The 14530-nt window shown below is 44.9% G+C and overlaps 1 protein-coding gene and 1 pseudogene across 3 annotated transcripts in view; one reads left to right on the top strand and one right to left on the bottom strand.

The window, feature by feature from the left end:
* The window catches only part of Gpr107 (G protein-coupled receptor 107), a 67242-nt gene extending 52712 nt beyond the window's left edge, over positions 1-14530 (bottom strand). For 2 of the 3 annotated variants that reach the window (XM_035446125.1, XM_035446126.1), the window contains exon 1: positions 14364-14530. In XM_035446125.1, coding sequence (XP_035302016.1) covers positions 14364-14522 — 159 coding nt within the window. In that variant the 5' untranslated portion in view covers positions 14523-14530. The remainder of the gene's footprint in view (positions 1-14363) is intronic. The other variant, XM_027423885.2, reaches the window with a different exon arrangement.
* LOC103162865 lies at positions 10340-10852 on the top strand (annotated as a pseudogene).

The raw sequence follows: 14530 nt of genomic DNA, 5'->3' as shown, positions 1-14530 counted from the left end.
CTGACCCCCTTCTATTATCCACTGGTTTCAACTCCCTCTTCCCTTTTTTGGTCCTCTGGGAATTTCCCTTAGTGCCAGAGTTCAGCTAGGCATTTAAAGCATGTTTGCTCACTCTCACTTCCCAGTGGGACAGAGGAGCACGAGGCAAATCCATACTCCCACAAAGAAATAAACGTCTGCAGGGTTGTGAGGCCTGCTAAAGAGAAAACAGGAAGAGTGGAGGCCCCTGGCCCTTCTGGGGTGGAATTAAGTCAGTCAGAAAGTGACCCAAGTGACGATCTTCCCTGTTCTTCAGAGGACACGCATGCCCAATACCATTGCAGGTGCATAAGGGAGAAGGATTTGATAATATTCGGCAGTGAGGACATTCAGTCCTCCAAGAGCCCCCAGAATCTCCTCACACCATCTCAGGGAGAAGCAAGCCCACTCACAGAACACACAGGACAAGGATTGGGAGGGGGACTTTCGGGGTGACTGTCCCCCAGAGAAAGGGACTTTACTTCCCAGCTGCTTGAGGGAAGGCAAAGCTTCAAACCCATTCTTAAGGCGCTAGTTAATCATTCCTGCTGACACCGCATGCATATCATGGGAATAATTATGCTGTACATTTATATAACTTTCAGCCTGTAGGGAAATGTTACATTTTTCTTATATTTTGTTTATTTACCAGTGTGTATATGTACATGTCACAGTACAAAGAGGACAACTTGTAGGAGTCCAATCTCTCCTTCCAATGTATGAGGCCCAGAGACTGAACTCAGGTCATCAGGCTTGGTGGCAAATGGCTTTACCTGCTGAGATATTCCACTGGCTCCAAATTAAGAATTTAAGGGTATGTTTCTTTAGCTATCCTGTAGGAAGTTTACAGCAGACTTAGTGGCACACACCGTTAATCCCCAGCACGTGGGAGGCAGAGGCAAGTGTATCTCTGTGAGTTCAAGGCCAGCCTGGTCTAAATAGTGAGTTCCAGAACAGCCAGTGCTACACAGAGAGACCCTGTCTCAAATAAATAAAGGTTTACAGAGGCTCCATAAGGACTGCCCCATATGTACTTTTCAGGCACCTGGAACTGACATGGTGGTACACACCTGTAACCCCAACACTTGGGAGGCAGAAGGAGGAGGATCAGGAGTTCAAGGGGATGAGAGGCCAGGTGGGAGCTCAGCATTCCCACCTTTCCTCCCTGACACTATCCCAGAAGGGCAGCAGAGCCCCAAGAGCTCAACAGTAAAGGAAAAAGAGGCAGGAACATAGAGGGTCTGCAGGAGCACCCCAGCTAACCCTGATAGATACAGCAAAAGAGAAGAGCCTTCAGCACCTCCTTTGCACAGGAACCAGCAGGGCTCTGAAGAGCTCTCTGAAACACCATGCTGCCTCTCTACAAGGCAGGCGCTATTGTGCTCAGACTAATGATGAAGAAGCAGGCCCAGACTAGTAAAGCTTGCTTAGATCACAGCAGGAGCAGAACCGGCATCCCAGCCCAGGTGTTCAGGAGCTGCATGCCTGGGCTCTTACTCATTGCATACCTTTCACAAGCAAAGAAACAGTGAATCTTATTTTGCTTTGAACTAGCCTGCATTACACAGGTGTTGAAAGTGCCAGGTTTGTCCAGCATATACACACATAGCCCAGCCAATTAGAGGAAGAAATCCCAGACAACCTACAACTTCACCTACAGGTATCTGAGTGTGTATCTCCAATGTGGGCTTTAAGAAAAGACAGAAGTGTGGTGTACTCTTAGTCACAAGAAGCTGAATAACAGGTTAATTCAATAAGATCATTCAGTTGTAAAAAGTTTAGGTCACCGGGACATAAAACACTATACTGGACTGAGGATGCAGCTCAGAGAGACAGTGCTGTCTGGAGGGTGTGAGTAAGACTCTAGGCTGGACACTAAGCACTTCCCGAAAGTAAATTCCCAGATACCCAAACAAGGTCAGCGTTAAAAGTGTGTGGGTCTTGCCTGGCTCTCCTCACAGGCACTCTGCCAACAACACAAACAATGGGCAAGCCCTAGTTTGAAGGTGAAACACTACTGATTAAAGTACCTTTTGTTTGTTTGTTTTTGTTTGTTTCCTTGAAACAGGGTCTCCCTGAGAGGCCCAGACAGACCCTGAACTGGAAATCCTCTCTTCACTCTCTTGAAGCCACTGCTGGGGCTGCCAGTGTTGGCCAACACACCAAGCCTAGATATAATCATCAGAGAAAATTGCAGCCCCTGATTATTCTGGATTATGTGAAGTTATTCTGAAATGCTTGCTCATATTTTCAATAACCTATTTTGTTAACCTGAAACTTTATTTTTAAAGCTAGGTGTAGTGGAGGGTGCCTTTAATCCCAGCATTGGTGAGGCAGAGACAGATGAATCTCTTGAGTTTGAGGCCAGCCTTGTCTATATAGTGAGTTTTAGGCCAGCCAAGACTACACAGAGAACTTGCTACAAATAAATAAATGTGAACCTATAAGACTGCTCGGTAAGAGCACTTGCTGCCTGCCTGCTAAGCCTGACAACCCACATGGTGAAAGGAGAGACCCTATTCCCACAAGTGGCCCTCCAAAGCCTACATGCTCATGATACACACTTGCCCCGCTCCCCCACTAAACAAGCAAAAAACAAATAATTAAAGCCAGATGTGGGTGTGGTAACCCCAGCACTAGAGAGGCTAAGGCAAAAGGACCACAGGCTGAAGGCCAGCCTGAGCTACACAGACCTTATCTCGTTTGGTTTTTGTTTTTTAATTTTTTAATTCCAGCACTAGGGGGAGCAAAGGCAGATAGATCTCTGTGAGTTCAAGGCCACCCTAGTCAACTTTGTGAATTCCATGTTAAATAGAGCTACATTGTAAGATCTTGTCTCAAAAAAAAAATTTAATGTAGGTTGTATTAGAAGAGACAGACAGACAGATGTGGATTTCTACTAAAATAAGTTGCTCTAGAAGTTCAGGTTTGGGGGTGGAGAGATGGCTCCAAGGTTGAGAGCACTGACTGCTCTTCCAGAGGTCCTGAGTTCAATTCCCAGCAACCACATGGTGGCTCACAGTCATCTGTTGTGAGATCTGGTGCCCTCTTCTAGTGTACAGATATACATGGAAGCAGAATGTTGTATACGTAATAAATAAATAAAATATTAAAAAAAAAGTTCAGGTTTACAGAAAAATAAAATAAACCTGAAAGTAAAAAACAACAGAAAACATGCTGACATCCTGAACCTCACCAGTAGTTGATTTAAATGAGATGTCACCTTTTTACTAGCAGGCTGACAGCCGTTTGAGCACGGGCTGTGCTGGGAAGTACGCAGGCCACAGAACACTCAGTCCACTGCAGGCTGACTCAGTTAAAGGAGTGACACGTTCCACAGGTCACAGCGGCACATGCCTGCATTCCAGTTGTTTAGGATCACAGAGAGGGAGGGGAAAGAGCATTATTGACAAAATAAGTCCTTTGTATCTTTCTGGAACTCTGCTTTCATTCTACCTTTCCTTACTCATGAAATGCCTCAGTCCTCTTTTAGTTTTTAACTTATAACACCAAGCAAGGAATAGTGGCTCCTTCCTGTATTCCATTACTCTACAAACTTGAGGTAGGAGGACTACCATGAGTTCAAAGCCAGCCTCGACTAGAATAATGCCAAATCACCCTGGACTATACAATGCCACCCTTTTTCCAGATAAAGAAAAAGCAAACAAAAAAGTCCCTAGAGCAGGGGGTGTAGTTGTTAGAGGGTTTACATGCACAAGACCCTGGTTTTGATCTCCCACTGCTTAGAACAACCATGGTACATACCTAAAACCACAGCTCCAGGGAGATGGAGGCAAGAGGCTCACAAAATTAAGGCCATTCTCAGCTATTTAACAAGTCTGAGACCAGAATGAAAACCCCAGTCACTGTCAAGGCTTGGTGATACTTGCCTATAATTGCAGCTACTTGTCAGGGTGTGTCAGAGGATAGCAAGCTACAGGCCAGCCTGGGCAAACTGGCAAAACCCAGAAGATTGGTTGGAAAGTACCCAGATACAGACCCATAAACATCACATAGTATCAGTTTTAAAAGCTGGGTAAGTAATGTCTATATAGATCTGCAATGTCCATTTTTCAGGAACAATGTATTCTTTGTGAACTCTGTGTGGATACATTTTCCTGTTGTTGCTTGTCCATCTGCCCACACATCATCGCATAGCCCCAACAACAATGAGAGTGCAGCCATACCCCCCTCCCCCGCCCCCATAACTTTGCAGCCTGTCTTGGAACTTGCTCTGTAGACCAAGCTGGCCTCACAGAGATCCACATGCCTCTGCCTTCCAAGTGCTGGGATTATGGGATTAAAGGCCTGTGCCACTACCACCCAGTTGTGTGCAGCCATTTCCAAGGCTCTGCAGTAACACCGTCTGCCATGCATCTGTGCCTCCTCTACACATGCACTGTCTGTACTGTCTGTACTTCTAGGTTGTATGAATCTAGGCAGGATGCTTCAGTGCTTATTAGAAACTGCAACTCTATCTCTAAAGTCCAGGGCAGCCATGTTCCTTTCGTCCTCAGTATCCCCGAGAATGCCAGGCCTCACGGTTCCCAATTTCAGGGAAAATAAAGCTACTGGTGACTCAGTTTATATTTTTTGAATGTCTGTCTATGCTCCCTGTCTGTTAACTAGCTACTTCTGTTATGAAATATCTTTGTTTATATGTCTTATGTTTATTTCTATTAGATTTTTCTCAAAGTAGCTTTTTTAATGTTTATTTTTATTATTTATTGTGTCTGTCTGTGTACCTGCATACATGTTATGTACATGAGGGTATCCTTGGAGTTGCAGAAGAGAATGCTAAATGCCCTGCATAGACATGAATTTCAGTCCTCGGGGCTGGAGATATGGCTCAGGGATTAAGACTACTGGCTGCTCTTCCAGAGGAGCCAGGTTCAATTCCCAGCACCTACATGGCAGTTCACAACTGCCTGTAACTCCAGTTCTAGGGGACCTGAGACCATCACATAGACCATACGTGCAGGCAAAACACCAATGCACATAAAAATAAATAAATATTTAAAAAAAAAAAGAATTCCAGTGCTCTCTAAGCAGCAAGTGTTCTTAGCCTCTGAATCATGTCCTTTATATATTGTGGCAAGTTATCTTTTCATCATCATTGCCACTGTTGTTTTATTAGTAGTAGTGTATGGGCATAGTGCAAAGGTCAAAAGACAACTCTGTAGAGTGGGTTCACTCCTTCCACCTTTACAAGGGCTCTGGGGATTGAAGTCAGGTGGTTAGGCTTGCATGGCCAGTGTGGAACCTTGTTGTGAAGATATATTGCTGTGATTGGTATAATAAAAAGCTGAACAGCCAATAGCTAGGCAGGAGGAGATATAGGTGGGACTTCTGGGCAGAGCGAGAGGAAGCAAGAGGAGAGAATCAAATACCCTGAAGAAGATGCCATGGAGATTTGGGGAGTAGGACATACAGGGTAAAAGGCCACATGGTAAAATGCAGATTAATAAAAGCAGGTTAATTTAAGTTATAAGAATTAGTGGGACAAGCCTAAGCTAAGGCCAAGCCTTCACAATTGATAAGAAGTCTCAGTGTCACTATTTGGGAGCTGGCTGGCGGGAAAGATGGCTACAGTACCTGCTGAGCCATCTCACCAGCCTGGGAGCTCACCTTTTAAACTGTAGGTCTCTATTCCAGTCTTATAAACTTTTTTAATTGTACAGTACATGTTGTCATATACAGGTTTTTTGGTTTTGTTTTTTAATTCTGAAGAAGCAAACTTGTGAATCTTTATTGCTAGTAGCTTTTTCTGTTGTTTGTTTGATTTTTCAAGGCACAGTTCTCTGTGTAGCTTTGGAAGCTATCCTGGAACTCACTCAGTAGACCAGGCTGGCCTGGAACTCACAGAATGATTTTCTTAAATGCCAGATTTAATGTGTGATGGTTTGAATAAGAAATGTTCCTCCAGCCTGGCGTTGGTAGCGCACGCCTTTAATCCCAGCACTCGGGAGGCAGAGGCAGGCGGATCTCTGTGAGTTCCAGGCCAGCCTGGTCTCTAGAGTGAGTGCCAGGATAGGCTCCAAAGCTACACAGAGAAACCCTGTCTCGAAAACAAAACAAAACAAAACAAAACACCCCCCCAAAAAAAAAGAAAAAGAAAAAGAAAAAGAAATGTTCCCCCAGCCCGGCGTTGGTAGCACACACCTTTAATCACAGCACTCTGTGAGTTCAAGGGCAGCCTGGTCTCCAGAGCGAGTTCCAGGACAGGCTCCAGAGCTACACAGAGAAACCCTATCTAGAAAAAGGAGGAGGAGGAGGAGAAGGAGGAGGAGGAGGAGGAGGAGGAGGAGGGGGAGGGGGAGGAGGAGGAAGGAAGGAGGAGGAGGAGCTGCCTTGCTCACAGTGTTTTATCACAGCAACAGAAGAGCAGCTAATACATCATGCTTCTGGAGTTGAAATCTGTCGATTACTTCCTGTACTCCTTGAGAGGGAAGTGCATGGACACTAGCAAGCCAGACTCCTCTCTCCAGAGCTAGTCTCCTTGCCCTTCTTTCATATATGTATAGCTAGATGAATAAATAATAAAAGAAAGTCATTCTAGTGAGATGGTGGTGGCACACACCTTTGATCCCAGCATTCAGGAGGAAGAGACAGGTGGATCTCTGTGAGTCTGAGGCCAGCCTGGTCTACAAAGTGAGTTCCAGGACAGCCAGGACTATTTCACAGAGAAACCCTGTCTTGAAAAACAAACAAACAAACAAAAATAAAAATCACTCTAGTCAGATAGTTTTTTTAAGAAAATCACTCATGACTTTAATCCTAGCACTGGAGAGGCAGAGGCAGGCAGATCTTTGTAAATTCAAGGCCAGCCTGGTCTACAAAGAGACTTCCAGGACAGATAGAGAAACCCTATCTTGAAAGATTAAAAAAAAAAGACACACACACACACACACACACAGAGAGAGAGAGAGAGAGAGAGAGAGAGAGAGAGAGAGAGAGAGAGAATCATTCTAGAAACCTAAATAAGAATAAATAAAATTTAAACTTTATGAACTAGAAGAATGCTGGGACACCAGCTGCAAGACCACACTGGTCCAGGAGCCAAATGGGCGGCCCACAGGGATCAGCACCTGTGGTGATGACACACAAGAAGATAAGAGGACTGGGAGCTATTTAGAATGGTGTACAGAATTTGGTGACATGACAGATTTCCAGCTTGAGGAAATGAGCAGCCAGTGGTCTGGTTACTAAAGCAGGCAAAGTGGGAGGGAAGGCACACACGCTGGGGTGAGGGAGTGAGGACAGCCCAATTCTAACAGAAAGATGATGGGGGCATCTAAACAGACACAGTTCTGTGACCACCTCACTCCAACACACTGACCAGCTTCCAATGCAAGGTAAATAAGACAGATGGGGCAGCTTATCTTTGGAATCCTATAATTGAGAAGCAGAGCCATGAGACTGAGAGTTCAAAGACATCCTTGGCTATATAATAAGTATGAGGCACACTTAGGCTATGTGTGCCTTTCTCCAAAAAGAAAAAAAGTAAAAACAAACCAACAAAGGCTGTTAAGATGGCTCAGCAGGTAGAGGTGTCTGCTGTCAAGACAGATGACCCAAGTTTGATCCCAAGGACCCACATGGTGAAAGGAGAGAATCAATTCCCAAAGTTGCCCACTGACCACCACATTGTTATGTCATGAATGCATGTACACACAGACACAGACAGAAATGTATGTGTATGCCCATGTAAATATAGACATAGTCAGACAGGCAGACCACACCACACAACAAATGTAAAATAGTAGTAACAACAAATAGGGCTGAGGAGATGGTTCCGTAGATAAAGTCCACACAAGTGGGAGGACTGGAGTTGAATACTCCAAACACACATTTGTTATCCATCTCACCCAAGGCAAGAGACAGAAACTCAGAAACCCATGGGCCAACTAAGCTGGTTTACACAGTGAAGAGCAAGACACTTTGTCTTGTGTGAAAGGGTCCTGTGACAGGCAAGGACTAACACTCAAGATTCATACTTGAGAACATACAAACATCATATATACACATTAATAAATGAAGCAAGTAGAATAACAGCTCAGTATGTAGTTCTTTAAACTTTAGAAGCTGAAGGTCACCTAGCCAGCTGCTTCCTTAAACAGCTCACTGGCTGGTAACTGTCAGATTGTACTAGCATATCTGTTCAGATAAGGCATACAGGCTTTCTTTGCTTCTGTGATAAGTGCAACCAGAGCCTTGGATATGCTAAGCACACGTAGTACTTCTGAGTCACACCTCCAGCTCCTGCCTTGGTTTGATCTTTGAATCTTGGGGAGAAAACTTGGGACTTTATGCATGCGAGGTAAGTGTTCACTGTTAAAACTACATGCCCAGGTACTATTTTATCACTGAATTCATTGCAAGCTAATTTTGCATTAAGAATTCTAATTTCTGGCCGGGCGTTGGTGGCTCACGCCTTTAATCCCAGCACTCGGGGATTAACTGTGAGTTCGAGACCAGCCTGGTCTATAAGAGCAGGTTCCAGGACAGCCTCCAAAGCCACAGAGAAACCCTGTCTCGAAAAACCAAAAAATAAAATTATATGTATGTCTATGAACCACATATATGCCTGGTGTCTGCAGAGGTTAGAAAGAGGCAATGGATCCCCTAAAACTAAAGTTACAGACATTTGTGAGTTGCCATATGGATGCTGAGAATCAAACCCAGGTCCTCTCGAAAAGCAGCCAGTGTTTTTAACTGCTGAACCATCTCTTCAGCCCTCTAGGGTCGCCTTTAAAAAAGAGACAGACATACTATCCAGGAAAATGGCCCATAATCCCAGCACTCAGGATCCTAAGGCAGGAGGATTGTGAGTTTGAGCCCAAACTGGGCTATACAAGGAGAGCCTGATCTAAGGAGGGCAGAGGAAAGGAAAAAGAGGGAGATGCAGAATCTCTAGGGCACATTAATACAGCTACAAGAGTAAGTATCCTCTAGTGGACACTCCAGTGGTCCTCCAGCAGCCAGTTCTCTCTAACAGGACCTACCTGATTTCCTGAAGCAGCTGACTTTGCCACCTCTGAGCAAAACAATGATCAGATCCAAAAAAACTAAGCAAAAGCACTTTTAAGCACCACGGAACATCTCTCCATTAGAAAAGAACAATATCATATATCACATATTGGTTACTGTCTACAGGCAACAGGAGACCCTACCCTCAGAAGATTAATATTTAGAGTGTTGGTTCACTGAATAGATGCAGTCATAAGTGGAATGGAGTCAAAGTCTGAAGCTTTTTAAGATCAGAGAAAATCTGGACCTGATTTGATTTGCTCTTAAGGATTTTTTTGTTCTAATGACTTCTGAGTTTTGTTCTTAAAGTTAAGCGCCTTACATTTTCCAGGGATACAATGAGTACTTACAGATGGGTAACAGGATACTTTTGGTTTGCTCTAAATATGGAAAGACAATGACAAATGCAGCCAACGATGTGGGGGAAGGGGAACCCTCATCCATTGTTGGTCAGATTAAAACCAACTAGTCACCTAGGAAAATATAATGTGGTACTTTCTTTTTCTTCCTTTCTCCCTCCCTTTTTTTCTTTTACTTTTCTGAGACAGGGTTTCTCTGTGTACCAGCACTGGCAGTCCTGGAACTTGCTTGGTAGACCAGGCTGGCCTCAAACTGACAGAGATCTGCCTGCCTTTTCCTCCTGTGTGCTGTAACTAAAGGTGTGTGCCACTGTGCTCAGCTGATGTGGCACTTTCTTAAAAATTAAACCCAACCCTACCACAGAGCCTGGCAATTCCACTCCAGTCCTGGGTATCACCCAAGAAAAACAAAGACAGATAGTTTCATAAATTTGCATGTGAATGACAGTGGCAGGACTATTCATTGTACAGAGATGGGCATAGGGCACATGCCTGTAATCCTAGCACTGGGAAGACTGAGGCAGGAAAACAGGGCCAGCTGTACTAGAGAAAAGGTGGTCACCCCAGAGTGGAGTAGTATTCAACAATAAATAACATCAAATTACTGATTGGGTTAGGAGATGGCTCAGTGGATAAAATGCTTGTCATACAAACACAAGGACCTTAATTCAGATCCCATGGACCCACCTAAAGCCAGATGTGGTAGCCCTCATGTGTAATTCCAACATGTATGTCTATGAGAGAAGGAGACAGGAGTATTCCCAGAAACTTGCAAACTAAGCTGACAGATACAATAGTGAATAAATTCCCTCCCTCGTACAAGATGGGAGGTAAAAACATCCAAGTCTGTCCTCTGACTTCTACACAAACATCTCAATGTACACACACACAGCACAGGACTATACAAAAGATAAACTGAGCCATGGCACAACATGGATGAATCTAAGAAGTATAAGAAGCCAGGGACAAAAGCTGACCTGCTGTGTGACTCCATTTTTAATGAAGTATCTGGCAAGGGCAACTCTATGAAAACACAAAGTAAAAGTGTAGTTGCTTGGGGTAAAAAGGAGATTTATAAGTCAGTCAAAGATGTGTGGAGGGCTCCCAGAGGCAACAAGCTGGCAGATTTCCACACTGATTAGTCAAGAGTGAAAAATCTGAAGAGATAGATACAAGCAGGAAGAAAAGAAATTAAATTAGGCCTGAGGAGGGATGCCACAAGCATGATGGAGTGAGTCCTCCTAGTTGAACTTCATCTCCTGTGACCAGACAGGCCGTCAGAATGCAGTCCCTGACATCCAGGGTGACTCAAACTGTGAGCATGCAGAAGCTAGCTGGAGACACAGGAGAGCTGGCACTTGAGGGGCAGAAGGACAGGCATTGGGAAGTACCCCAAAGAGGCCGGCAGCCAGCCTGAGAGCAGTAATGCGAACACCTCATCTTGAATTTGGCCTTGGTCCTAGAGACTAGAAGAGAGACCTGATGTCCCCTCCTGGAACTAGAGCCCTGGCACAACACAGCAGCATCTTCTCTGAGCCCATATCCCAAGCCAGCCTCATGGAGGCCTCTGCGGGAAGCCCCTACTCCAGCAAAGTCCTCTGTCCACAGGCTCTACTTTCCCTCCACCTCCTCATAGAACCCAGGGACATCATCACCATAGTTATTTATTGAGCTAGGCAGGGCCTGAGCCAGGCCCTGCCCCTAGGTAAACGGGCCCCACATGGACAAGGACTGTCCCCACACTGCTCATCCCTTCAGTCAGCCATCTATGTTGGAAAGATTGTCTTTGCCCTTTTTTAAAGCCTCTTTACATTTTTCAAAAACATAATTTTTTTTTTTTCAGCAGAGAAGGGGGGAGCTGACAACCACTTTTTTCTGTTTTGCTTTTGGTTTGTTTGCAGCTCTAAGTTCCCCTGTGGAACCTCACAGTTCCAGTAGTAGGGAAAGGATTTGGACTCAAAAGTAATTGACCAATTCTTTGCCCTAGAGAGTGATATTTAGGTTTCAGGAAATAAATACTAACGATTTGTGGAGGGAGGAAGGGAGGGATATTGATCGATCTGTGGAAGGTGACAAAAATGGCCTATAGCTAGATAGTAGTATTATAATATAATAGTGACAATTATAGTAAATAATGAGTAATTACAAGGAACTAACAATTAAACATGTGACTTTTATGTACAGAAATTATACCTCAAAAAAGTTGCTTTTAAAAAGTAAGGAATAAGCCATGCATGACAACACACACCTTTAGTACTTGGATGGGAACCAGGCAGATGGGATCTGTGAGTTCAAGGCCAGTCTGGTCTACAGAGTGAATTCCAGGGCAGCCAGGGCTACACAGAGAAACCCTGGCTATTGAGAGAGAGAGAGAGAGAGAGAGAGAGAGAGAGAGAGAGAGAGAGAGAAGGAGAGAGAGAGAGGAATATGCAGAAAGGTCAAAAGACAACAACTGTGAGAAGACCAAGAAAACAAATGAGAGATGGAAAATACAGATAGTGAATTAAAAATGAAGAGATTCAGCCAGGCGTTGGTGGCGCATGCCTTTAATCCCAGTACTCAGGAGGCAAAGGCAGGCAGATCTCTGTGAGTTTGAGACCAGCCTGGTCTCCAGAGTGAGTGCCAGGATAGGCTTCAAAGCTACAAAAAGTCGAGAAGATGGGGGCTGGAGAGATGACTCAGCGGTTAAGAGCACTGGCTGCTCTTCCAGAGGTCCTGAGTTCAATTCCCAGCAACCACATGGTGGTTCACAACCATCTGTAATGAGATCTGATGCCTTCTTTCAGCTTGCAGGCGTACATGCAGACAGAACACTGTATACACAATAAGTAAATAAATAAATCTTAAAAAAAAAGTCAAGAAGAGAGACGAGACATCAGTGGGAGAGGGCAGGATTAGGATTAGCCACAGAGCAGGTACATGGGAGCTCATTATACAACTGTACCTACTCTGGTACATTTAAATTTTTTGGTGCCTAAAGGTTTTTATAAAGATCAATGCTATAGAAATGGCTCAGCAATTAACAAAATGTACAGCTCTTTCAGGGGACGCAAGTTCGATTCCCAGCACCCACATGGGGCAGCTCACAACTGCCTATTACTCCAGTTCCAAGGCACCTGCTCACACACACACACACACACACACACACACACACACACACACACAGAGATACACATAAAAAATGAATCTTGGGCTGGAGAGATGGCTCAGAGGTTAAGAGCCCCGGCTGCTCTTTCAGAGATCCTGAGTTCAATTCCCAGCAACCACATGGTGGCTCATGACCATCTGTTATGAGATCTGGTGCCCTCTTCTGGTGTGCAGATATACATGGAAGCAGAATGTTGTATACAAAATAAATAAAATCTTTAAAAAAATGAATCTTTAAAAAAAAAAATCAATTCATATTCCTGATACTTGGTGATCACTTCATGTTCTTGCAAGTCTGGGTTTCTAACCTGATCAAGTCTGTACTTCCCTACTTCAAGCAAAGCAAGACCATCTCGTTCTTCTTTGATAGACATTCTGCCACTAAACATCATGTACTTAGACAATAGTTAAACAGCCTAAGAAAAAAGTTTCTGGTACCAATTATTGAATAAGCTTAGGGAACATATTACAAGAGAAAAAAAACAAGTCATTTGGCACAGGAAAGAATCAATCACAGAACTACACTAAGTTGGCACAAGAGAGAAATCAACAGCAGAACTACTCTAGGTTTGCTTCTATCTCTAAGGCTGGTATTTAAGGTTGGTATATAGTGGGCACTAAGGTTGCCCGATATAAATACTGCCAGTGTTTACCTAATGACACCAGGCACCTGGCATTTTAATACTAGAAAGGTTGGTCAGGGAACTAGGAGACATGGTGTTAGTGTGTCCTGTTGCAAGTTTTATTTTTACTTCCTAAGCTTTGTGTGGCCTTCAAAAAGCATTTCTCTGGAGAGAGCTACTACAGCTCTCAGTGGATCTTCAAAAGGAGCCAAGACTGATCTGTCTTGCTGTGTGCGGTTAAGAGTCACTTTACTTGAGATCATTTTTATTTACAAACAAAAGCTGGCAGTGCAAGTATGCCTGTACGGATCTGGCCAACTTTCAAATCTAGAGTCTGTATTCTTTAAACTCTACATTCACAAGACTTGATGCTTCACGATTAATACAAGGTGCTGTACAAGACAGCTGTGTCCAGGTCCACCAACTTATTGGAACACTATTAGGAAAATGTGCAAGGCTTTGAGTCATAGCGATGTCATCGTCTGTTCCCCAAATATATTAACCTGCTGACAACCACGTGTAAGCCTTTAGAGAACTTTAAATTGCGGTTCCTGGTGTTCATTCCAGGTCTGTCACAAACATCTCCTTTAGGCAACGACCATAGAGAGAGAAAGAAAGAGCCCCACTACTTAGAAACACTTTGAATGCTGAATTTGAATTCTCAGAGACGTTCTGTTCTCACTTTTTATTTTTCTTTTCGAAATTAAGCCATATATTTCAAGCGAAATTTGAATACCTTTTGGGGATCCTCGCTTTGGTCAGTCAGTGGAGCACCCTAAAGTAAGCAGGGGAAAGGCACACACCTTCAAAGCGCCAGGTGCAGGCGAAGCGGAAGGGCGGAGAGGCGGACGGGAGGAACTGGGATTGAAGATGTGTGAGGGTGAGTAGGGAAGGGTGGTTACCACCGGCACGGATCCCAGGGAAGCCAGTGGGGATCGCAGGGGCGGCCTCCCAGGTCCTCTGGGCTTTAGGCCGCGGCTGAGCCCCTCCCCAAGACCTCAAACCCGCAGGGCCCAGACTACCCGAGGCACCCGTACCGCATAGTCCGTCCCCACAGGGCCGCGCAGACCCCTAGCTCGGGAGCCAAACTTAGAGACCCCGCAGGGCCGAAGTTGGCTCAGCCCGGAGCAGCTGTCGCGCCCCCGTCTCCACGCCCTGTCCCTGTCCCCAGCCCACCCGGCCTTACTTTGAGCGCCAGGTGGTGGACACGGCCCAAGCAGGGGTCGACCAGTAGCTCCAGCAGCGCCAGCAGTGGTAGCAGCCGTAGACAGCAGGAACTCGAGCGGCCGAGGGGCACCGGGACTGCCATGTTTGTTCCAGCATCACCAGCTACTTCCTCTCCCATCCACTTCC

The sequence above is a fragment of the Cricetulus griseus genome, chromosome 6, assembly GCF_003668045.3.
Source record: "Cricetulus griseus strain 17A/GY chromosome 6, alternate assembly CriGri-PICRH-1.0, whole genome shotgun sequence".
In the NCBI taxonomy this organism is placed as follows: domain Eukaryota; kingdom Metazoa; phylum Chordata; class Mammalia; order Rodentia; family Cricetidae; genus Cricetulus; species Cricetulus griseus.
This window is presented reverse-complemented; position numbering and strand designations above follow the sequence as displayed.